Here is a 24,948-nt window from a genome sequence, read left to right on the forward strand (position 1 = left end):
GGTCTGATCTAGCACATACACCTGGAAACTTGAAGCTTGGGGGTATGAGTGGCTGAAAGCTTTCTTCTGAACGTGTTCTGCCGTTCTGACCGCCCTCGGCTGAAGTTCGGGAGCGATAAGAAGTCTGATACGAGCATTTCTCGGCACGTGATGGCCACTTGATAAGGACCAAAGGTTATGTTTTTTACGTTTCTCGAAAAGACCCAAGAACGCAGTTCCTGCGTCGCCCGGCAGTTCTACGGCATGCGATAAATTCCAAAGGCGAAGAAGATGTACAATACTTTCATTAAGATACATATGTACTCAGCTCAACCACCTTTCGTCTGTTATTCTTGTTTTCCCCGAGGCTTTTGTACTTACAAAAACAAGTACAGGATATATAGAAGGACCTTTTTAAGCAAATAAATAGTCTTTTTCTATAGTAAACGGGATCAAGCCTCTTATTGGACCGGCCATTACTCTCCTTCTGTTTCTGCCACTGAGTACTCCGTATACAGCTGAACAATTACCAGAGTTTTTCAGACCAAACAACTCTATGAAACTGTGGCCTCCAATGGCAAGCATTAAGTATGTCAACTATACAAATTTTGTACTTTATAGAGGAGGGCAAAATAGTAGTATGACAGCCAATAGAAAATCACTTGTTCAAGGCGGTCTACACCTGAACTTCGCAAACTCACATCGGATCCATTCCTGCTCTGATTCAACGAGCTGACTCTTGTCACTGAACTGGCAAGAAATCTTGCTTTAAGCTTGGGAAAAGTGGTCGCAGTGACTTAGTGAAGCTAAATTGACATTCGGGCCCCCTTCCCACCATCAATTCTCTTTTCTCCGACAGATTTATTATCCTCGACCGTCACCTTGCACTTCCACCGCGTATCAATACCCCCACGAAATCAATTCAGACACCACCGCCACAATGGAGGCGTCCCGTGGCCCTCCCAGGGTCAAGAATAAGGCCGCAGCGCCCGTTCAGATCTCTGCGGAGCAGCTCCTCCGCGAGGCCGTTGACCGACAAGAACCCGGCCTCGAGGCACCGACACAGCGCTTTGCCGATCTGGAAGAACTACACGAATACCAGGGCCGGAAGAGAAAGGACTTTGAAGACTATGTCCGCCGCAACCGTATTAACATGAACAATTGGATGCGATATGCCGCCTGGGAATTGGAACAGAAGGAATTCCGTCGCGCACGATCCATCTTCGAGCGTGCGCTCGACGTCGACTCAACCTCAGTGGTACTGTGGATTCGCTACATTGAAGCTGAGATGAAGACACGAAACATCAATCACGCCCGAAACCTCCTCGACCGTGCCGTCACAATTTTGCCCCGCATCGATAAGCTCTGGTACAAATATGTCTACATGGAGGAGACGCTGGGCAACATCCCCGGTACTCGCCAGGTGTTCGAGCGATGGATGTCATGGGAACCAGAAGAGGGCGCCTGGAGCGCATACATCAAGCTGGAAAAGCGATACAGCGAATTCGAACGAGCACGAGCTATCTTCCAGCGTTTCACCATTGTCCACCCCGAGCCCCGCAATTGGATCAAATGGGCCCGATTCGAGGAGGAGTTTGGAACAAGCGACCTCGTTCGAGAGGTCTATGGAGCGGCGATCGAAATGCTGGGAGAGGATTTCATGGATGAGAAGCTCTTTATCGCATACGCCAAGTTTGAGGCCAAGCTGAAGGAGTATGAGCGTGCACGCGCAATCTACAAATATGCTTTGGACCGGCTTCCGCGTTCCAAGTCTATGGCCCTCCACAAGGCCTACACGACGTTCGAGAAGCAATACGGTGATCGTGAGGGCGTGGAAGATGTGATTTTGTCCAAGCGCAGAGTTCAGTACGAGGAACAACTCAAGGAGAACCCTCGCAATTATGATACTTGGATCGACTTTGCGCGACTAGAGGAGCTCTCAGGCGACACGGAAAGGGTGCGCGACATTTACGAACGGGCCATTGCACAGATCCCTCCCTCACAAGAAAAGCGACACTGGCGCCGTTATATTTATCTTTGGATTTTCTACGCTGTGTATGAAGAATTGGAAATGAAGGAGATGGAGCGCGCTGCACAAATTTATCAGGAGTGTCTAAAAATGATCCCACACAAAAAGTTCACATTCGCCAAGGTCTGGCTCATGAAGGCGCGATTCGAAATCCGGCAAATGGAGCTTCAATCGGCGCGGAAGACACTGGGGCAGGCGATTGGAATGTGCCCGAAAGAAAAGCTCTTCCGCGGCTATATCGAACTCGAACAACAATTGTGCGAGTTCGGGCGGTGTCGAACCTTGTTCGAGAAACAACTCGAATGGAACTCCTCCAACAGTCAGACTTGGGTACAATTTGCCAAATTTGAGGAAAGTCTCCAGGATGTGGATCGAGCCAGAGCTATATACGAGCTCAGCATCGAGCAACAGACTCTCGATATGCCCGAGACTTTATGGACAGCTTTTATCCAATTCGAGGAAGAACAAGACAATCCCGAGGGCGTTCGATACCTGTACGAGCAGCTTCTCCAAAGGTCCGACAATCCACGTCTGTGGTTCGACTATGCCAAATACGAGATGACGGTTTTCCCGGCAGAAGTAGAGGAGGAGGAGGACGAGGACGAGGACGAGGAAGAAGAGGAGATCACCGAAGATGCGAAGATCAAAGTGCGCGCGATTTACGCTCGGGCAGAGAAGGCCTTCAAGGAAAAGGGGCAAGCAGGAAATGTAAGTTCAAACGCAAATAAGCCATTCACTACCCCGGACTTTCTAATATCTTCACAGCGCTTCAAACTCCTCGAGGCATGGCAAAAATTCGAATACATGCACGGCTCTCCCCAGGATATCGAAAAAATCAACAAACAGGTCGGCCGTCAAGTCACGAAGACCCGTGTGTTGGAGGACAACAGCTACGAGCATTACGTGGACTATACGTTCCCGGCGGACGATCAATCAGCCGCCAATCTCACCAACCTGCTACAAATGGCACATCAATGGAAGCAGACTCAATCTTAGGTTGCTTTTCCGTGATTACCTGTTTCACTGCGTTTGCAATCATGGGATGGACTTATCCATGTGTTATAGTAATTAGACCAAAATACCATTCATATGCCTCATTGACCCACGTCTTACGGTCCATTTAATTGGTGTTACTAGTTGGATATGTGTATACATGGTTATTGCCTGCATCTAGGTATATAACATGTCATGCATGAGTCTTGTCAAGCTGGTTTCCATTGATCTCGATCCAGTTTCATACAATCCCTGCATCTTGCATCTCCGATATCGATCAATGGCGGCTGACTGCTGAATGAATAGCGTATTACCTGCGTCGGCCGGTTTTGATACTTGTATATTAAATCGGGTTAGTGTAGGGTCTTTTGTTCTCCAACACGGCTTGTATGAAACTTGAAATTGATAATGGATGCGATGATATAACTTCCATGAACACCATACATCTAAGCACATATTTGTTTGCTAACCCACGTAGCATCAATATATGTTTCGCAGCATGGGTCATCCGTGTACAAAAGTCAAATTTTTGGATACCAAAATAAGAATGATATATATTTTGACCAACGATCTGGAACAGGGGGTCTATGTCTCTACGCTTTGTGGTGTATATGCTTAATGGCTTAAAGATATCAGGGCTCACCAAAAGAAACCATAGAGTTACAGAAGAAGATCTCATCTTTCAGTTCTAATTTTATAATATATTCGCAAAAATCTATCCAAGTAAGCTCTTCAAGATCTAATAATAATATCAAGGTCAGTGTTCACGAGCAGTTTTATGTCAAAAATGAAGATAACCAAAGGCCCTGCCTATCTCCTTCCAAGGTTATTCGGATTTATATAAGAGCCTTGATTCCTGGCTATGTTTAGTGAATTATTATCCAGCGACACTTTCAGCTTAGGCTTCATTCAACGAGTAATTTTTACAACATGCCAAGGTTTCACTCTTCCTATCAACTTTGGAATCTTACTCAACCCAAAAGTATACTTAACCAAGTCCGCGGACAATACCGCAAAGAGTATGCATTCCCCTTGAAATCTTGATAATATTACTAACATTATTTAGTGGCCGGCCAAATCCCGCAGCGCCCCATCGATGACAATGTTTGTGACAGTTGCAAGAAGAACATTTACGGTAGCGGCAATAGTTCATGCAAGTCAATCTGAGTGATAGGAGAATAGGAGAATTGATACAGTAGACTTGACTTGAAACACAATGGAATCAAGGTTTTCAAAGTCCCATGGAATATCACGAGTCGCGCGTAAATGAACGAACCAGAGCCTTGGAGAAGCCAAAGCACGAGCCAAGTGTGGCATCAAGATCCATGGATTTGAAAACTTCAACCACGGGTTGAAAAGGGGGAACCTCCAGATGGGTGTTTTGTTTATTTATTTTATTTTCCTCGCGACCTACATATGCATATGTACATAGTATACTACTTACGTTGTATATGCATATAATATCGTACATGATTTATTTATTAGTCTCGCACAGCACCGTGGACTCCTTGCAGTGTCTCTCGTTTATGCTTTTCGCCTAGAAGGATTGGAAACAGAGGGCTAACGGCTGCGAGAACAGGGGTCCAGTGGGATCAGACTGGGCTCCACCTAATCGGTATTGCCTGACAGAGAGGATGACTATTTTGGTTCTCTTAATGTTGCACCTATGTTGTACGACATTTTACATGTAGGAAGTTGACAAAAAATCAAAATCAAAAACAAAGAAGCCAAGTGAGAAGAAGCAATGTAGAAGTAAATTAAACCAATTAAAAAGGGGACATGAAATTGAGGGGAGTGACGAAATGGTTCCCCTTAAGGGATGGCGTCCTAACGACACCCGCTAACCTCCTCCGTTAGGGGGTTGACCTCTTCTCCCTGTCTCACTCGTCTCTGTCCCTCTTTTCTGTCTCTGTTCCTGCCTCTGCCTCTCCGTGCTGTGCACTCGTTAGCCGGTTCTACAGCCTCATCTTTCGTTTTACCAACCTCATTCGCTTACTCGTCTTACTTTTTCGTTCTATTTTTTGCCCCGACTGGATCGCCCAGCCTTAGGCTCCAAAGTTGTGATTACCGATTGATTACCTCGATACATCGAAATTATCACGCGTGTTTTGACATTGTTGTGCCCCTGAACCACTGAATCAATCCGCGTCTTATCCCGAACCGAGTCATCCGATACGAAATCCCCACAAAATAATTCCGCCATAACTTGAAACAGTTTACGGAATAGCCAAGAAACGCCATTCGATTGCCGCTATCGCGCGGTCAGTTCTCTCAGACAGAGAGTGGCATACTGGCAGATTTTGCAAACTTGCCTCGGTCGATATGAGATAGTGCTCTGGCAGTCACCTTGATTCACGACACGGCATAGGGTATCCGACTCCCTAACTGGCTGGCCAACGCTACACGTTTGATACGTAGCATAACTATCCGCCATTCGAGATGACTGGGCCAAAACCTCCAATGGAGATCACGGGCGATTGCTCCACCATTTACAACAACACACTTTACGTCTATTCGCCCGAGGGTTTCGCCTCAATACCCCTCAAGGAAAATGGAAAATGGTTCCCATTGCCGGAGCCAAAATACACGGTTACTAGCCCTGCTTGCGTCAAGGGCGAGATTTACGGCAGCAAGGACGAGGCATTCTATCTGGTCGGCGGGACCGGCCCTTCTGACAACAGCGGCCTCCAACGATTTTCTTTCAGCAGCAACAAGTGGGAAACTTTACCCATGACAGCCTCAGATATGAAAAATCGCACTGGACACGGCGTTGGATACTTGTCATCAACTTCGGAAATCCTTGTCTACGCGGGAAACACAGATGGCAGTAAAAGTGCTTCCCAATCAACACTCCTTATCTCGACAGAAACCTACGGCGTTAATTCTGGTCTTGCCCAAGGTGCACCCGCAGCGTATCAGCCTATCATCCTGCCTTGGGGTAATTCCCAACTCGCCTTCATTGGCGGCTCTACAACCAATACTGCAATTTTTGTGTATGATCCCAGTAACGGCACGGGCTTCACTGTGTCGGAAGCGACTCTTCCCTCTCCCATCGAATCTACATCGCTCTGTGCTCTGGTATCGGAAGGCGACGACATGGTGCTCCAAGAATTCAAGATGGATTCTTCCCCGAACACTGTGACGAGCTTCCTCCTCAAGTCAAAGGGAAAGCTGCAAAGCCCGGCCCCCGTCGTTAGCTCTTCGGAGAAGAGGAGTATCACGGATTCCTCCAACAGCACATTCGCTCCCAAGGAGTCCTGGTCAGAATATGCGCTCGCCCAGGGCAATGGCATTGTCGTTCTGTCGAATGGCCAGAGTAATGACTCACTGGCAGTGTTTAACCAAACCTCCAATGGCTGGGTCAACTCGACCGCACTGTTTTTTGGAAGTGGAGATCAGACCTCACTCAGACCATCGACCACTTCCCTCACCTCATCATCTACCCCGACGTCCACTTCATCTGACTCGACCTCCGCCACGACCACGCCTACTTCCTCATCAACTTCAGCCGCAGCTGCCGGCGGTGGCCTTAGTGACCACGGCAAAACCATTCTCGGCGCTACACTTGGAAGTGTCCTCGGGTTTGGTCTGATCTTACTCATCATCCTTCTACTCTTGCGCCGCGAGAAGGAAAAGAAGAAGAAGCTAGCCGCCCAGAGCGATACTCGTGGCGATAGCAAAGACCGACTCAGCTTCCAGGACCAGGGCATAGAACCCCTAACTGAAGGCGCCTACCCAATGGCCAGGTCTCCTGTCCCACTTGCTGCCTCCGCATCGGCCGACTCGCTCGCCATCATGACTGGCAATTACAGCGGAGAGAAATCTCTCAGGCCACCTGGTGCCACAGGTTATGGATTAGCCGCCGGCAAGAGCAGCCCGCTATCAACTATTCCCTCCAGCGGCGCCTTGGGCGCATCAAGCGTGTACACTGATGAAACCGATCGGACGGCCGATTCCCCCGGTCGCGGCAACCAGCCCGGAGACCGGACAACCGACGAAGGATGGGGGAAGTACTTTGAGGAAAACGGTGGTACCAACTTGCAGTCCGACCGTTCCACCATGAGCTCTATCTACACAAAATCCGACTACCGTGGAAGCGGCTGGCCAATGGCCAATTTGGCACCACTAAACTTCGGCTTCCTTGACCAGCCCAAGCCCCTCGGCCAAGTCTTCAGCGGCAGCCCAACGACCGAAGTCAGTTCTTCGGATATGGGCAGTCGAAGCCTCGTAATTCCAGAAGGTCAATCGGCACGAATCTCCAGCGTCGACTCAATCAGCGTCACATCAGATGACGACCGTGATGATCCAAACTGGCAAGGTGCAGCACACAGCAGCTGGCTCGGCCGTCCCTCAAGTTCCAACTACAGCAACAGCTTCTACGACTCAAGCACACGCGATCTAGCAGGAAGGTCGGCCAACACCGGCCTCGCAGACAAAGCACGACAATCACATCGGAGATCCAGTGTCATGATTCCCGACAACATCGACGAAGATGAACTCCCCATACAAGGGCAGAATAACAATCCCAATTCTGATATGAGCTGGCTCAATCTCAAAGTTGAACGTTAATCCCACCCTCACCCACTCCCCTATGAGCTTACCTCCCACACCACCCCAGTTTCTTCTGGTCTCTTTTACTCTGATTCTGATTCTGATTCTTCCGGCGTCTCCTTGGCTGTCCTTGCAAAAGTTCCTTTTCGCATTTGATGCATTTTCGCGTTGCATGCCTGTGTCGAGCGATTCATTAGCGTCTGTCACAGGTGTTGTTTTACTGGCTGTGCCTGTTCCGCCTTCTGGCGTTTATTGTACATATCGTGATCTATCAGTACGATTACTTGTTAGAATCAAGCGCATGTAACCATGTCATACATTCACCATTCCATATCCACATCCATTAACATTAAGCATTAAGCTTGGAATCATCTAATCTTATCGTAACGCTCAATAAAACTTGGCCAAGAACGACTGCCTCTTCGAAACCTTCCTGAACTCGTTGACCATCGGGCTGACCATCGCCCGATCATCCCCTTCAACCATAGCTTCAAGTCCATCTTTCCTAAGCAGCGGAACATTCTCCTCAACCTTCGTTCTAATATAATAATGTTCATCATTCTCTTCCATCCCAATAAACCATCGCTCCTTCAACTGCCTTCCCATAGGCCCACTCCCACAAGCACCCTCCAGCCTCGCACTCTGCGGACTATTGACTGCCAGCGCGAACAGATTCTGTGGCTCCGTAAAATCAGTCACTTGTCTCCCCCGCGCTTCAACAATCATAAACACCAAGCAAACAAAACTGGTCAGAAAAGCAAAAACCAATATCACAAGAAATATCCCCTGCCACTTCTCCGTGCCTCCAGATGCATAGCCAAACGCCTGCAGCGTAGCGTTGAAAAGCTGGTACTCTGCTTCACTAAGAATAGTATCCGTATGATTCCAAAATGGAACGAAGGGCGCGTCTTGCGTGCTTAGGATTAATGTGCTGCCAGCCATCATGGCTAGCCCTTCTGCGACAGACGGCATGGATGGGTTGAGAGCGTATACGCCGTCTGTCTTGTTTGGTACCATTTGCATCAATAGGCGGGCGTTACTTGCTGCTCCATCTGAGATGCCGGCGTTTAGACTTAAAGCATTTCCCCATTCTGATGCGATGTTCTTCCAATCGGCATTCCATAATCCTTCGGTCATGTCCTGCCGGTGGTTGTATTGTAAGGAATTTGCTAGATCCTCGCATTGAGAAGTTAAGAGTGCGCCACTGGATTCCACATTGTAGGTTGTTGAACAGTGGCCTGTCTGCTTTGCGCGCAGTGAGCACAGCACGTAGGGCGTTGTTTGGTATGGTGGTGATGCGCCGAGGAGGTAGATGGCGTTTGTGGGCCAGGCGCCTGTTCCGTTCAGGATTGTGTTGTAGGCTTTTGGGAATTTGCCGAAGATGGGTGGTCTTTGGCCGTATTTTGGGCCGAATTTGAAAATGTCGTCGACGACTGTTCTATTGAGCCAGGAGGGAATTCCTGGAATGTCATCTGGTGGGTTGGACGTCCAGTTCGTGGGATTGAACTTCGAACCGCCTGGCCAGGAGGAGTAGACTAGTGGTTCTAGTTCTTTTTGAGACATTCCGACACAGAGGACGTTGATGGCTGGAGAGGGGACAGAGGCCTCCAAGTTGTATTTTCCTTCGCCCGAGGTGTCTTTTGGTTGTTTGATATTATTCTGTTGGTTCATTGCTGCTGCAGGGATTCCGCCATGTGGCATTGCCATAGTTATGTTGTTTATCATTCTTTTGTGGTGGATGGAGAGGCTAGTCATATTTTGGATTTCAATCCAGCTGCCCGTTATAGTTGTGTTGTCCCAGATTGAGCCGGTTGGTTTGGGACGTTTTTGCAGCTGAGAAGAAGTTTCGTTATTGCCGCGGACTAGATCGGCCCACTGGGTTATCCATTGTTGATAGTTGTGATAGGCGTGACCGACATGCTCGATTTGAAGACAGGTGTTGTTGCGGTTTTCCGAGTCCATTGCGTTGGTGACGGGTGTTTCGCAGTTGGATGCGACGTAATAAGGATTGGCAAAGCTGGCTATGACTTTGCCTTGGAGCATCTGTGGTTGGACCGATCCAAAAGAAAGCTTTGGAGAAACTACCATAAATTAGTACCCACAATCCACTTGTGCGGGTCACAGACGTACCCAATGCTTGCGCCGCAGTTGTGTATAGCATAGCGACGAAGGTTGCCACCAATGCAATTGCACCAAGAAATGTGAGCGCCGAGTATCGTAGTGTTTCCCAGTGAACAATCATAGATCCAGGCTGCATGATCCATACTCTCATATTCATATCAGAGATACTAATTCCCCGCGAATCAGTCATTAAAGCCCTCCGACTAAGCACCTGTCCCAAGAATGCAACGCAAACCGTAACATAAGCGAGCTCGATAGTCTTCGCAAAGAAAGAACTTAGCAAGTCCGCAGTCGACGGAACCAACGGGCCGTCGCTCGATATCCTGCTCCATCGCGGCTTACGCAGCGCGATGGCAAGATAAATACCAGAAAAGATAGTCGCATAGAGAGCAAGAAAAAAGACGGTTAAAGGAACCCACGAGAGTCGTTTCTGGAGTACCGTCGCTCGATTGGGACATCGTACATGTGGAGCAGGAGATGGAGTCTGCGGGGCTTTGTGGATATGAGGAGTTGTAGTCGCGTCGCTATCAATTGAATTACGCTTTGGATCGTTTGTGGGGATGGTCTCGCCTTCTGGGGTTGAAATCCCTAGGCCTACGTCTCGGAGAACTTCTTCGGACCAGTTGTCATGCGATGCGGGATGATAGAGGTAGGGTTCGGGCGATGAGCGACCGAGAGGGTTCCATGCTCGTTGAGGGTGCGTATCGAGTGAGTCCTTGGACAGCAATGAGCGCTGCGACTCGGACGAGGCCATGTTTGAATAACAGAAAGAAGGGCCCGACACTTAATCTGAAGGCATTTACGAGTGACAGATCTCAGCTTAAGATAAGAATAGCAAAAATAAACAGGCTGCGACCGTCGCTTAGCCTGGGGCTGAAGTTTGGGGGCCAAAGACGTTAAAAGCGTTGGCGAACTGCGATTTCAATTTGGACTGGAGCATGTTCTATTTTATCATTTATCTTTAGGCTGTGAAATAGGGCTGACAATTCCTCTATGCCTATCGAGTCTCCTCTACACACATAGAAAGACCTGGATATATGGTGTCCAAAAAGTCTTCCAATGCAATGATAGATATTAGGGTCCATGCATAAGCTGGAGAGAGACCAAAAGAACGTTGAAAAATGACCCGAGAACAGTCTGATTGAAAGATAACGGAAAGCCTCAAGATCATAATACTATGACATGTCGCCAGGCTCTAGACGGGATATACTGTCATTAACCGCGGTAACCTCTCGCCAAGTCATCCAAATGTAGCTAACTATGTAAAGAGCCATAATCAGTCTCAACCCCGACAATACGCTAGAGAGTGAGGAGAACAGTAGAAGAATCAGGAACATTCACCGTCAGCTGACCATCTTCAATCCTTGTCGTTTCCTTCAAATGCAGCCGCACCGGTTTCCCTGATTCAATGCATAATCACGGAACATCCCCGAACGTGATATTTCCAGTTGCATTGCTGCCAGGACCAGTGAGATGCTCGATATTAGCGCTTCCATGTTGAATGGGCACCCGAAAGTTATAATAATCCCTGTGAGGACGCTTGGGAATCGTCTGGTCAGACCCCGCAGATTCGTCGCAACAATCTTTCACATGCGCTCACCATTGTAAACGGCATACGCGGATTCAGTATCTTCATTTGAAGGAATATTAACAACGCATGAATCCCGCGGTTCTCCGATAGCAATGGAAAAGACAACCTGACCTTAGCATGGGGCTCTGGTTGTTCGGGGGACGCCCTTACTCTCGATTGGCTGCCGTGATGCGTAGCGATAGTTCAGACCTCGGTGGAAATGGAGGCGCTTTATATTCTGCTAGGGGTTAGTGGCTTGTACCAGGTGGGATGGATCGGTGCATACATGTTCAACAGCCCATAGGAAGAATTAGACTAGCTACAAAGCATCGCCTAGAACATCCGTTTCTCCGTTTCTTCCTTGGTTCGCAACTGAATTGAGCTCGCCGAGAGTGTAGGGAAGATCAAAGTACGCAAGGCTCTCAGACCGCTGGAGTTGTTGCTGGGGATTTCGCATGATGTTCGTGTGGTTCATTAGGGACCCTGCATTTGTTAGTGTGATGCATGAAGTCAGTATCATTTAGAGGACCATACGTTGAAGATCGAAGTCTGCAGGGGGAAGCGGCGGTGAATTGACGCCCATATGACTATTAATTTCAAAGTCAGTCAGGCAAAATAGGACAGAAAGAGGATGGACCAACTTATGGAAGCAAAGCTCTCTAGTCAAGTTATGTTTATCATAACCAAGATTGTAGAGGTATTCAGCTGCCCAGGTAGTATTGGAACTAAAGTCAAGCAAAACAAGGCTAGGCGCCATAAGCCCAGGGAAAGGTTCCGGGCAAGCTTTTCGAACAGCAGCCCTGACGATCGCTGATTGAAAGGTCCACTCATCGGCATAGTCAAGAAGCGGGGGATTGGCAGCGCGATATTTTCCCGCAGCGAAGTTGAATTCGTTGCCAAACTCAAATAGGTGTAATTGAGGACTGACGAAGGTACAGGCCTCCATAGCAGCAGCCTCAGACTGCTTGCTTGATGAGTTCTGATTCAAGTTTAACCCGTGCAGGTACTTGATATCGTGATAGGATTCGAGATAGGTTGGTCCCTAGTTGATCTGGTTCAGTTGATCATCACCGGGATTCTCATAGATCAATTCGATGTTCTCCTCTTGCTGAGGGAAATAGGTTGCATGGTCCCTGTCGGAGAATCCGTGGGTGACTAGAAGCTTTGACTCGTGGACAAAATTGCACACTATGAAATCCCCCAACCATGGCCTTTGGAGAAACACCAGTGATGGTCTTTATATTGTGAAGTAAGTGCAGAACATATTTGGATGAGACTTGCTGCCTGCATGAGAAAGAAGCAAACTCGATCGAAATAGATTGCAGGTCGCTCGAAATTCGGCTGCTAGCCTTTGGCAGAGCTAGAACTTTGAGAGTCTGGTGGCACTGCCCAGGCTGTAGGAAGATAGCTGCAGTTAGAATTGTTGAGACGCTGATGAACATGATGGATTGAAAAGCCAATTAGGCTTGCGTTTTGTTATCTCTAGTTTTAGCCGAGTCTCCGATGGCATTCATAAGAATCGGCCTTTGAATATTGAGTAATAGATTCGACATGGCGAGGAGCTCTGCGAACATTGAAGACCTGGTGCTACAAACGCATTCAACGGCTTCGCCATGGTTGAGGCAAGGAAGAAGGACATCAGTAGGGCTATTGTCAAAAGCGCGTATAAGCCTAGGTGCAGAGAACCGGACGTTCTTTTAATCTGCTCTTCGCGCAAGAGCAGCCCGGTCGGGATAATGTAGTCGCAATCGACGATGAGCAGAATCGCGGCCTCACAACTCCCGTTGAGGGTTATTCAGCGAAGATTATGCAAGCCCTGAAGCCAATATTGAGAATGGTTAATGTAATTGATGGAGGTCTTGATAGATGGAAACTACGAAGCATGTCCCCAGATATGGAGAAATGAATAGCGATACTGATCTATCTATCGCCTGGCATGTCCATATACATCGGCTTCCTACCTGGGCAGGGCCATAGATAGACCATCATCTTCATTCATTTCTTGTTCCCCGAGTGCATGTCTCGTATTCCTCATATATTATCTCAGCTTAGAATATCCATTACCCATAAGATTCTAATAGAACGAAACGTCAGTAAAAGTATAACTTGGCGCCTTTAACAAGTACACGATCCTACCTATGCTTGACTGGGAGAATGCCTGCTCAGTTCGTGAAACCTAACTTCCACATAGACTCATCGGTCTTACGACAGTCGCGCCCTTGACATGGAACAAGGCACATGTATGGAGGTAGGATAAGACTACGTCAAACAAATATTCAGCAGGTCACCTCTGGAAAACATATTTCGTTGAATGCTGAACTGGACTTGTTTCTCAGGGTTGGATGCTAATGATGACCCCTATAATCAGTAGAGAGTTGAAACGTTCTGCAGGCGGTGCGTTCAGCACCCTGCTCCTTGTATCAACCACGTCTCTTGGATCGGCTGTTTGAATCAGATGATTCGAGGGGGTGTGGTGCTTGGGAGGGATATCATCGATAGTGTAGTATGGAAGCGAAGAAGTGTGCAGCTACCCATAATGATTAATTTGTTCTTCGTGCGGCGTACTTTGAGGATTATTCTTGAGAAAGAGGAACGCTTTGAGGCTGTGAAGTGTCTAGTTGTTAGCCCACAGACTAACTGTACTTGAATGTGTGTCAGAGGGGTTTACTTTGTGGCATGGAGGAAGGGGATTCTTGATTTTGAAAGAAGACGTATAAGCTCACAACTGCTCCTGCTGCATTGATCTTTCTTTTTCCGGACCCGTGTTATGTAGGGAACAGGGAGAACAGGAAAGACAAATCACCTCTGCAAATTCTTCTCATGCTCGAACAGCGCTTTTGCTCAACTGTGTGATGGTTTGATAGAAATCCCGGATATACGCCAGCATCTGACCCCTCATCAAGGGACTCGGATTCCACGTAACAGCACCATAGCCGCCTCTAGCAATACCATCCCCACCGAATATGCAGGGGCCAACCTATCAAGCCCCAAATTAATTTCCCAACCACTTGGCAGGCTAGCATGGACACAAAGAAAGGATAGAGCAAAGCAGGCCATCCACCTACATGACGTCTCCGCTTACGCAGCCCAGATGGCCCTGGATACGCTAGTAAACCCATAGGTCGACTGCTCGTTTGACAAGTGATGCAGGGGAGAATACGAAAGATGGAAGATGAACAGCAAAGCATGATGTGTATTGAAGTCATTGATTGTGCAGTGGACAGATACGTGTGTGTAGTCCAAGCCACAAATCGAAATTAGAGTACGAATGCACTCTCGTCAGCCATCCGCCTCTGTTTATTCCACTCCACTCCCCACACCGGATTCGGTCAAACCCTTTTCAAGCAGGTACCGAATAATAATGGAGCCTATTCGTATGTCGACTCCGTGTCGTCTGATGTTTGTTTGGTTTTCTTGGACCTATGACCAGTCACTGATTCAAAATTACAATAATCCACTGTTGGATCCGGAACAGATAACAATCTTTTTCCTAGCGAAGTGGGACATGATAAACTTAGATAAATGGGGCGCTGGATAGAGAATGACTTACTATATACGACGTAGAGATTATGCACTTGGGGTATTGTTCGCAGTTTGAAGTCTACGATGGAGATGTATCGTCATTACTTTTCATTCGTTTTCTCACTGAGGACTGTTTCGTATCGGTGTGCTCGGCTAACTCATTTATAGCAGCGATCTTTCCTGCTATAGGACGGAGTAGCTTGGCGTTAGGGGGGAACTTTCCTCGCGAAATATTAAGGAATCTTATGTTGCAGCCTATAACTACTCCGTAACTGTCGTCGTATGTCGGCGCTTAGACCTTGTAAAGACCGATGTTCAAGAAAATGACAAATAAGAGAATCGGAGTAAGCTGCCAGGGACTCCGCTTTGTAAGCGGGCACTGAACCGTGGAACAAGTGGATGTTAAGCAATTCAATTGTTTTCAATGGTATTCAATGGTGTTTCTACCAATGTTATACGACATAGTAACGAAGTAGAATTGTAATTATGACATTGTCGTACTAAATTCAAGGGTAATTGAATTTTCATTATTCTCAGAGATAGTAGTCACTTCATATACTAGAAATAGATCAAAGATCAATAGCGTGAAAGCCAACGCATATAAAGCTTAGTGGAATGGAGCAAATAGTGACTGAAGCGAGGGTCTCCACGTCCTATCAGGGCTCGGAGGAATATGAACTCGCCGGGCAGCTATCTGCCGGATCGTCTCTATGGAGTTAAGCATAAATGCCGAGGCGTTGATTAATTCATGACTAGTAGATAATCCGTACTCCATACGTCGTTTACGATTCCAGAAATCAGGCAGCAGTTCAATTTTATGCATGGGGCTGTGGCTGTGTATTTGGAGACGGCGCAGCAAAATGATTTTGTGCGGGGACACAATGAGGTGGAGAAACTGGTTTTTCCTGTTTTTCTCTTTTGATCGGGGTCGGATATAAAAGCTCCGATCGGATATCAGGGACGGGGGCCTGAAATCAATAATAACAATTCTAGGGAGTACAGAGTAAGATTTGTATATTGAGGGTCAAACCTACTCCAAATAGGTATGGTTATAGTGTATATTTTAATTCAAGCCACGCAGATAACACGAAGGCCGCGTGGGCAAAAGAAAAAGTGGCGGGTGAAGTAATAAATTATGGGGGTCTCCATGCCGCTAAGCGGGAAATGTGGTTAAAACGAAGCTATACAACTGGTTGACGCATTAACTAGTCTCATCATAGTAAGCGGGAGGGGACTGGCCACGAGTCCCTGCATCTAAAGTAAGAATTGATACAGAACCCAAGGGAAGAAAAACGGAAAAAAAGGGTCCCGTAGGTAATGACGGGAACAGGGCCCTGACAAGTCAAGCTTGTGGCGTAAGCTGGGAGGACGAGTAAGAGGACTGAGTCGAACACTAAATCGTTAGTTGAGTCATGCACTGAAGTGTATTTGGCTCAAGCTGGACTAAACGGTTAGCACTACCGTGGATATACGTAGGCTGCATACGTATGCCCCGTCCAGAATCGATGACAGGCAAATCACCGCTCGGCTGGAAAAGCCCCAACACGGTCCGCGTCCTCAGCCCACGAACCATGTTTTGGGCTGTATTTTCCAGATCGGAGTGTTGAAGCTTGGCTTGATCGACGCCCATGTGTACATATAACGTTTGAAGGAATGTGCAGAATTTGGCATGTGCTTGAGAATGGGGTAGAGACATCTAGATCCATACCATGAAAAAAAGAGAAGTATCTCTAGTAGAATGTCAAACCACCCGTTTCATAATTCAACGACCATGCTCTCAACATACAAAGAATTGAACAGTACGAAGAGCCAGAATGCTTCCATACGTCGCCATCTTACGTATGCTGGCGGGAGTGTTCTCGGGAGCGGGGCGGGTGTTGGACGCGTACGAGTACGAAAGGCACGGGCCAATTTGAACCCCCCTGAGCCCTAAATCCCTTGACACAGCTTGACGCAGTTTCAGACGTGACAGATGATCGTAGCAGATTAAGTTGTCTTGGAAATGAATTTCCTAGGAATAATGTACATTCTATGTAATTCGATGAAAATCCCTTGCGATCTCGGACGAGAACAAGAAAAATTTGAACACTCGGTGCAGAGTACCTTTTTGAGCTCAGGATAACCCGAACCCGAAATGCACGCCACGGTGGAAAATTTATTACACGATTGATGTATTTAACCTAGGGCTGGGCCTTTGTTTCGTCTTATCTTGCTTGAATCTTTTTTTTTCCCAAAAAAAAAAAGAAAAAGAAAATTCCATAGGGCGAGATCGGCCGTATTTCGGGATATGTAAAGGGAACTAAGAATAAGGCCAAACCAATAAAATGAACAGCAAGAACTAAAGTTGAGGATTGAGAATTGGGAATTAAGGGAAATCCGAGCCCTTGGGATCCCCGAGCCGGATGTTAATTCCCAAACAGGCCAAGTCTCCAACATCATCACTTACGTATGTCCTCGGATTTGAATATTGTTCTATGTAGTGTATAGTTTAATCCGTACAATGTCAATATGTAGTTATACGTAGGAGTTTTGTACAATGATAGACCGGACTAACGTATAGTTTCGAATCCAAGGGCTAAAAGCTTGTCCGTCCCGAGCCAGGAATTCTGGGCAGAAAAAAAAACCAGATCTGTACCTTAGTTACAGGTCGCACCCTAAATTGTCCCTAAATTGTTCTCCAGGGTCCAATGGTCTCATGATTGTCCGCAGTTCTGCCGAAATGGTGGATCTTTTCTGTTTTCGCTTCACCCAACCGAAGCCCTAGTCCAAATGGTAAGCGCAATCGGAGTTAAGACTTTGATTCCCATAAAGAGTGAAACAGAATACGTCTTGGCCTTGACAGTGAATGGCATGAATGAAATAAAAAGACAATAATAGCCAACGCAAGACTAACAAACTGAAAAAACCTAAAAGAATTATAGCTACAGACCAGCGATCTTCTCAGGGTCGCGGGCGGGCCGGAAGAAACGGAGAAGGAAACGGGTCTTCACAGGGTGTGGATTAGGGGTCTTTGTATTCATGTTTTTATATTACGATTTGGATTTTAATATTTTACAATTATAATCATATTTAATTCATTAAAATCATTTTATCTATTTCATAATTTAATTATTTTTCAATTTTCTCATAACTCCACTACACTAACATAGCGTGCTCCGTATCGTGCAAGTCTTCTGGGGAGCCTCGACAGACCCTGGAGCTTGGCTTCTTTCGCATTTTAGTATAATTAGTTCCTTAGATGCATGCTTGGCTTGTTATCATTTTTTTCTTCTTCTTCTTCTTCTCTTCTCGATCTGTATTCTATACTTTTTTTGATTCTTTCTATCTCTACGAATCTCCCCCCCTCTTGACCTTATCTCGTATCCACTCACGGCACTCACTTTTACGCCTATCTCATTCTCTCTTAAAAGCGTGGAGCGCTTTATTGGAGAAACACATCCCCAGTGCATTTCTCTGGAAGAAAGTTGCTTTTACACGGTTAGACAACTTGAGACTTCGACCTCCTGCAACATCCCCAGTCCAGTTTGTAACTGCCGTTGAGGATTGTACTCCCCACATCCAATTGCAAATTTAGAAAAGGAAAAAAAGGATTCTTGTTGCCGTTGTGAAAGAGATTTGTCAAATCTCAACTCGATCTCCGAAAGCGCGAATATTCAACCTTCGGGGATATACTCCTCGATTTGTCACTTCCGTGCCTTGAAGAAGAACATACAGAGCACCCCACAAGCTCGAGTCATCAGGCTTCTGTTTAGGCCTGCATACCAAGTGCCGATTTAGGGTCTAATGTTGTCAACGTGTTACACGACCCAGAGGACAAACATCTTTCGAGAGCCGCTGGTGCGTTTGTCATGTCCTCCTGGAGGGGCGAGCAAAGAAGCGAGAAGCCCTTTCTCTTCCTCCTCACCCTCCTCATTATCCTCCCTATCTGAGATACATAATATTCTCGTTCATTTGAACATCCAGACAACCAAGCCGGTCCCGAGCACTCCAAACTAACGTGGATTCTGTCATTTAGTATAGCTTTCCAGCCCCGGTGACGACACATCGGGGCCTTGAGGAGATGTCCAGCTGCAGGACGAGTATCGTGTCCATTCTCAATAATGATGACAACCCATCCTTTGCTGTCCGGTCTGCACCGCGACTCACCCGCACACAAACTTCTCCATCCTACTATCCAAATCAATCAGAGCGCCTCCCTCCCATCGAATACCAACCCCATGCTTCATCCGTATCTCCAGCTGCCTCCCCCCGAGGCACAAGGCACTTCGACCCAGTAACCGAAACAGTGGTCCCTGTCTCTCCAGGCTCCTCCGATGGTTCCGCTTACGACTATATTACCAGCCAACCATCAGCGTACCACCCATACGCTCGGCAAGATCCACGACGGGAACCCTACAGATTCCCATCTCGCGGTCCCGCCCCTCCCAGGACTCCTCCGGAGACAAGCGCCAGTACTTCAGAATCCACTCAGACTGGTCCCCGCGCTACGGGCAGGAAGAACAAGTACCCGTGTCCGTATGCTGCCAGCCACGGGTGCACAGCCACCTTCACAACCTCCGGCCATGCTGCCCGCCACGGAAAGAAGCATACCGGTGAAAAAAGCGTTCATTGCCCGATCTGCAATAAGGCTTTTACGAGAAAAGATAACATGAAACAACATATTCGGACGCATCGCACTCACTCCGATGAAATGCGGTCGACTTCTGAGCCGGAGAATGAAGCGAGGTGGGGTATGGCTCGGCCTGAATCGGTTTATGCCGTTTCGCATCAGCGCAATATCAGTCAGCCCGTTGAGTCTGGTGCGAAGACTACTTCTGGTCCTGCGAACGCACCATGATTTTGTGGTACCGCTGGTTTTTGTATGTGTTTTGTACCATGTCTCTCGTATACGACTTTCCCCTTGATGGTTGTGCCCACTGCTGTGCGGTGTACTTTGATACTGTCTGTCTACCTATGCCCGATACCAGGGCTCTACATTTTTCTTATACCTCAGCGATTGGGAGTTTGGCTTCATTTGTTTATTGTTTTCCTGTTTTATATCCCTCCTGTACTATGTTATGGTTTATTTCAATGCTGCCTCTTATGGAGGTCACCAAATACGAAAAATTGTATAAGAAGTCAAAACAAGTTTCATATTATATATAGACCAATACAATAAGCCAAGATAATAAGCCAATATAAGCCAATATAAGCGTAGAGGCCAGCGAAGTAAAAAAGAATTAAGCCAGTTGGATTGCGGGGAAGCGTGACCCGTGGAACCATTGTTTACTTTTTACTTGATTAGCTATTCTGGAATGACCAACGAGCAACCTCGTTCAGGGATAACCTAGTTAATTTATTGTCAATCAGCGGTCAAATGAAATTAATGTAGGGCTAGAACCTGTCAGGGCTGTCATGTTCCCTGATCCTGAATGCAAGATGACGTCGATGGAATAATATACTGATACACGACAGTTCTACTCGTCTAATTCGACGGAGTGAGCATTTCCTTCATGAAACCCACAGGTTTTAGCGACGTCATTAGGTGGAAATAAAATGGAAATATATATAATAAAAGGACGAACTTTGACTTGTATACTTTCCTTTTCTATGTAAAATCTAACTAACACCTAGAATAGTACAGTACTACTTACAATCTCTCTAGCCACACCTGCCAAGTCTCTCAGCCCCCCCAAAAGTCATCTGAATCCACACTCGACGTCACGCCACCTCAGCCCCGCTATACACTCTTCGATCTCTCTCCTATTCATTTGGTTTTTTTTTCCCATCTCAACAAACATTGTCCCAGTGAACGGTAGCAGATCACATCATTCGACTCTCATCTTTGAATTTGATCTGGACCAACCACCATGTCGTATTACGACGACCGCTACTATCAACCCCGCGACCGCTATACGCGCCCAACCAGTTACGCTGATCCGTACGATGAGCCTCGTGGGCGCTATGCAAGGAACGACCGGGACTACGTACCCCGCGGCTCCGACTCGGTTGAAGAAGTACAGCGCGAATATCCACCAGGCTCAGACTTTGTCTACGAGCGCACATACACTCGGCGACCAAGACGACCAGTCTACGAGAATGTGCGCCGCGCTTCTTCCGTCAGCGGATACGATCCTCACAACGATGCTGCATACACACGCTCCCGCCCTCGCCGGACCAGACAACCCGAGGACAGACGTAAGCTGTGAACTATTTTCTACGAGAAACAAAACCTAACGTACCGCAGGTGCCCGTCGCGCCAGATATGACTCTGATACATCCCCAAGTATCTCTCCACCCCGCCACAGACGCAAAAAGTCATTCAGCGAGCAAGCCCTAGGCGCCTTAGGCCTGGGCGGTGCCGCAGCCAGCTCCAGCCATAGAGAGCGTGGACGCGACCGCTCCCGTTCCCGCCATCGCAACAGATCTTACTCGCGCTCGCCATCTGATTCCCGCAGCCGCAGCCGCCACCGCAGCAGCAAACGTGACAAAAGCGAGCAGCGCATTATACAGGCCGCTCGCGCTGCTTTAACAGCTGGTGCCGTGGAAGCCTTCAAACAGCGCAAAGAGCCGGGAGAATGGACCGGCACGAAAGGCAAGCGCATTCTCACTGCCGCTGTCGCAGCCGGCGGCACAGATGGTCTTGTCGATAAAGATCCCAGCAAGCATGGCACGCGCCACGTTGTCGAGTCTACCCTTGCCGGTCTAGCAGCCAGCCATTTGATGGGTGGCAAATCCCGCTCGAAATCTCGTGGTGGTAATTCGGCAGCCAATGGTTTAAAAACTCTCGCTGCTACGGGCGCCCTCACTGCTGCCGGAAAGGAAATCTTTGACCGTGTCTCGCGGTCACGGTCTCGGCCTCGCGGCCGTAATGATTCCCGCAGTGATGATGATCGTGCTAGCGGTTCTCGAAAACGCAGCAAGAGCGTCCATGACTACATCACCAAGGGCATGGCTGCATTAGGGCTGGGCGAACAAGATGATCGCCATCGCGATTCCAGCCCGCGCAGAGATAGCCGCGACGACCGGAGCCGGGATAGCAGGGATGACCGACGTGAGCATCGAGGATATGGACAGCATCGCGGAGAGCGGGAACACCGAGATGGTCGACAGCGGACCCGGCGACGTGACGATTCGGACTCGGATTCAGATTCAGACGACTATTACAGGGACTCGAGACGAGGCAGAGGTTCGAGAGATGTAGGTCGAAACCGTTCATTGGACGGTGGAAATTTCCCCCCCTATGGTTCTGCGCGGAGTGCTCCGCGCGAAGCTGAAAACTGCAAGGACTGCGAGAAGGGCGAAAGTGATTCTGACTTGGGCGACAGTTCTGATGAGAAGAAGAAGCGCAAGAAGCTGAAGCGGGATATGTTGTTGACTGGTGGGCTGGCTAGCGTTGCGACGATCCATGCTGCGCATAACTTGTACGGTAGTATGGAGAAGAGGAAGAAGCGGATGCAGCAATTGAAAGAAGGAGAGATTACCCCTGAACAGGCCCGCAAGCTTCGCATGAAGGCTAATACTATGGACGCGGTGAGTCTTGGTCTTGCGGCGTTGGGCATTAAGGGTGCTTATGGGGAGTGGCAGGAGGTGCTTGAGAAGAAAAAGGAGACCCGTCATTTCAAGGAAGTGTGTGCTCATCGGGCTGTTAAGAGGGAGATGCAAAGAGCGAAGAGTCAGAGTGCGCCGAGGAACCGGTGGCCCGATGAAATTGAGGATGCTTCTTCGCATGATACTGGGAGGGATCGTCCGGTTTATCGTGATGGCAATCCTTACGGGAATACCTACGGGACTCCACAGATTTCTTACTAGTCCTTGAGGCTTCTTGTCCTTGTTCTCTTTTTGTTTCTTGTTTTCTGAGCCTACGCTTTCGGATTTTACGCCTTTCACGATTTATGAGACATGCCCATATGTGATCTGATTTCTCATGTTTTTCTTTTCCTACAATGAATCTCCTATTTCCTGAGTTATGCCAATCTTTTGTTTCTGCAGCGTTTTGTGCGCATTGCCAGCACTTCCGCCCCGGAGGTCTCTTTCAAGTCGCAATTTAGCACCTCTTTTTACATGAACGTGTTTTTGATGCAGTAATCTCATTTAGGACACCTAATGCAAATGCATGTAGCCCGTATACAAAATAAGCACGGCAGGCAGTTAGCGGATCTACCGATGAGCGATTAGCTAATTCATTAGCTAATCTTGGACCCCGCCAAAGTTAGCCCACTACGGAGTCCGAGGAAATGTATTGGTACCTGCACGTGCATGTTTAATTGCACTGGAATGGCAGTACCAGTACTTTTTAGGACGATCGCTGGGGCGGAGAGTTTTCCTTCACTTCCCCTCCTCTGATCCCCTTTTCTTCCTCTCTTTTTCCTCTTCTTTTCTTCATTCATACATCTTTGGTAAATCCATCCATTCAGTTTCTTTTTTTTCTATACTGACAATTAATAGTTTTTGAACAAATACATTCATAATGGCTGCTCCCGCACAGAAGTTCAAGGTCGCTGACCTCGTACGTTTCTTCCAATCCCCGTCTTTATTTTCAACCATTGACCATTTCTAGTCCCTCGCCGCCTTCGGTCGCCGCGAGATCGAGCTCTCCGAGGTTGAGATGCCCGGTCTCATGGCCATCCGTGAGAAGTACGGTGCTGACCAGCCCCTCGCCGGTGCCCGCATTGCTGGTTGTCTTCACATGAGTATGTTGATCATCCAGGAACAAGATTGGCCCAATGCTGACCGCCACTACAGCCATCCAGACTGCCGTCCTCATCGAGACCCTCACTCACCTCGGTGCTGAGGTCACCTGGACTTCTTGCAACATCTTCTCCACCCAGGACCACGCCGCTGCCGCCATTGCTGCCGCCGGTGTCCCTGTGTAAGCGCCCCAAGGCCCCCATTAGAATACTGGGACTTTTGCTGATATTCTTCAATAGCTTCGCCTGGAAGGGTGAGACCGAGGAGGAGTACCAGTGGTGCTTGGACCAGCAGCTCCAGGCCTTCAAGGATGGCAAGAAGCTCAACCTCATCCTCGATGACGGTGGTGACCTCACCTCCCTCATCCACACCAAGTACCCCGAGATGCTCGATGACTGCTTCGGTGTCTCCGAGGAGACCACCACCGGTGTCCACCACCTCTACAAGATGCTCAAGGAGGGCACCCTCAAGGTCCCTGCCATCAACGTCAACGACTGTGTCACCAAGTCCAAGTTCGACAACCTTTACGGCTGCCGTGAGTCCCTCATCGATGGTATCAAGCGTGCCACCGATGTCATGATTGCTGGTAAGATCGCTGTCGTTGCCGGATACGGTGATGTCGGTAAGGGTTGTGCCCAGGCTCTCCACTCCATGGGTGCCCGTGTCATCGTCACTGAGGTCGACCCCATCAACGCCCTCCAGGCCGCTGTCCAGGGTTACGAAGTTAACACCATGGAGGAGGCTGCCAAGACTGGTCAGATCTTCGTCACCACCACCGGTTGCCGTGACATCCTGGTTGGCCGTCACTTCGAGGCCATGCGCAACGACGCCATTGTCTGCAACATTGGTCACTTCGATATCGAGATTGACGTCGCCTGGTTGAAGGCCAACTCCCAGTCCGTCCAGAACATCAAGCCCCAGGTTGACCGCTACCAGCTGAACGGCAAGAACATCATCCTCCTCGCTGAGGGTCGTCTTGTCAACCTCGGCTGTGCCACCGGCCACTCTTCCTTTGTTATGTCCTGCTCTTTCTCCAACCAGGTCCTTGCCCAGATCGCCCTCTTCAAGGCCGAGGACGTCGCCTTCGGCAAGAAGTACATCGAGTTCGGTGCCGGTGGCCGCAAGCCCGTCGGTGTCTACGTTCTCCCCAAGCAGCTCGACGAGCAGGTCGCTCGCTGCCACTTGGACCACGTCAACGCCAAGCTCACCGTCCTCACCGATGTCCAGGCCGAATACCTCAGCCTGCCCGTCGAGGGACCCTTCAAGCCCGAGATCTACCGTTACTAATTTCCTTATACTCTTATTCTTCCAATTGCGTCTGATATTTGATTCTGGGAAATAGACTTTCAACATGATTTCGACGATGTTATGATTGGCATTTCGGGTTCTCCATCAACTTAGAACTCAAAAGTGGTTGTCCTTCAACGGCATAAAAAGTGGCCTGCACTGGAGACTGGTGTGTTTCTATTGTTTTGTTTTGGCGTGGGATGACCTGGTCAGGTCTTGCATTCAA

General features: G+C 48.3%; 9 protein-coding genes across 9 annotated transcripts; 5 read left to right on the forward strand and 4 right to left on the reverse strand.

Annotated features, from left to right (window-relative positions):
* Positions 1-919: 919 nt before the first annotated feature.
* On the forward strand, positions 920-3,004 carry clf1 (putative cell cycle control protein (Cwf4); the record flags this gene model as incomplete). Its single annotated transcript, XM_057243288.1, has 2 exons — positions 920-2,716; positions 2,774-3,004. The coding sequence occupies 2 exons, from the start codon at positions 920-922 to the stop codon at positions 3,002-3,004; spliced, it is 2,028 nt and encodes a 675-aa protein (XP_057094826.1).
* Positions 3,005-5,440: 2,436 nt separating this feature from the next.
* Positions 5,441-7,570, forward strand: N7529_007762 (uncharacterized protein; the record flags this gene model as incomplete). The annotated part of the gene is made up of 1 exon (XM_057243289.1): positions 5,441-7,570. The coding sequence occupies one exon, from the start codon at positions 5,441-5,443 to the stop codon at positions 7,568-7,570; it is 2,130 nt and encodes a 709-aa protein (XP_057094827.1).
* Positions 7,571-7,942: 372 nt separating this feature from the next.
* N7529_007763 (uncharacterized protein) lies at positions 7,943-10,427 on the reverse strand (the record flags this gene model as incomplete). The annotated part of the gene is made up of 2 exons (XM_057243290.1): positions 7,943-9,633; positions 9,683-10,427. 2 exons carry the CDS (start codon positions 10,425-10,427, stop codon positions 7,943-7,945), a joined length of 2,436 nt encoding a protein of 811 aa, XP_057094828.1.
* A 1,135-nt stretch (positions 10,428-11,562) lies between these two features.
* Positions 11,563-12,189, reverse strand: N7529_007764 (Glycoside hydrolase superfamily; the record flags this gene model as incomplete). Its single annotated transcript, XM_057243291.1, has 2 exons — positions 11,563-11,726; positions 11,778-12,189. 2 exons carry the CDS (start codon positions 12,187-12,189, stop codon positions 11,563-11,565), a joined length of 576 nt encoding a protein of 191 aa, XP_057094829.1.
* Positions 12,190-15,966: 3,777 nt separating this feature from the next.
* Positions 15,967-16,395, reverse strand: N7529_007765 (uncharacterized protein; the record flags this gene model as incomplete). Its single annotated transcript, XM_057243292.1, has 2 exons — positions 15,967-16,013; positions 16,251-16,395. The coding sequence occupies 2 exons, from the start codon at positions 16,393-16,395 to the stop codon at positions 15,967-15,969; spliced, it is 192 nt and encodes a 63-aa protein (XP_057094830.1).
* Positions 16,396-18,562: 2,167 nt separating this feature from the next.
* On the reverse strand, positions 18,563-18,776 carry N7529_007766 (uncharacterized protein; the record flags this gene model as incomplete). The annotated part of the gene is given in 2 exon segments (XM_057243293.1): positions 18,563-18,686; positions 18,700-18,776. 2 exon segments carry the CDS (start codon positions 18,774-18,776, stop codon positions 18,563-18,565), a joined length of 201 nt encoding a protein of 66 aa, XP_057094831.1.
* Positions 18,777-18,825: 49 nt separating this feature from the next.
* N7529_007767 (C2H2-type zinc finger protein) lies at positions 18,826-19,602 on the forward strand (the record flags this gene model as incomplete). Its single annotated transcript, XM_057243294.1, has 1 exon — positions 18,826-19,602. One exon carries the CDS (start codon positions 18,826-18,828, stop codon positions 19,600-19,602), a length of 777 nt encoding a protein of 258 aa, XP_057094832.1.
* A 1,012-nt stretch (positions 19,603-20,614) lies between these two features.
* N7529_007768 (uncharacterized protein) lies at positions 20,615-22,556 on the forward strand (the record flags this gene model as incomplete). Its single annotated transcript, XM_057243295.1, has 2 exons — positions 20,615-20,942; positions 20,992-22,556. The coding sequence occupies 2 exons, from the start codon at positions 20,615-20,617 to the stop codon at positions 22,554-22,556; spliced, it is 1,893 nt and encodes a 630-aa protein (XP_057094833.1).
* A 658-nt stretch (positions 22,557-23,214) lies between these two features.
* On the forward strand, positions 23,215-24,722 carry N7529_007769 (adenosylhomocysteinase; the record flags this gene model as incomplete). The annotated part of the gene is made up of 4 exons (XM_057243296.1): positions 23,215-23,253; positions 23,305-23,437; positions 23,490-23,616; positions 23,675-24,722. 4 exons carry the CDS (start codon positions 23,215-23,217, stop codon positions 24,720-24,722), a joined length of 1,347 nt encoding a protein of 448 aa, XP_057094834.1.
* Positions 24,723-24,948: the final 226 nt, after the last annotated feature.

This window comes from Penicillium soppii (assembly GCF_028829465.1).
Source record: "Penicillium soppii strain IBT 18220 chromosome Unknown utg000006l, whole genome shotgun sequence".
NCBI classification, from domain to species: domain Eukaryota; kingdom Fungi; phylum Ascomycota; class Eurotiomycetes; order Eurotiales; family Aspergillaceae; genus Penicillium; species Penicillium soppii.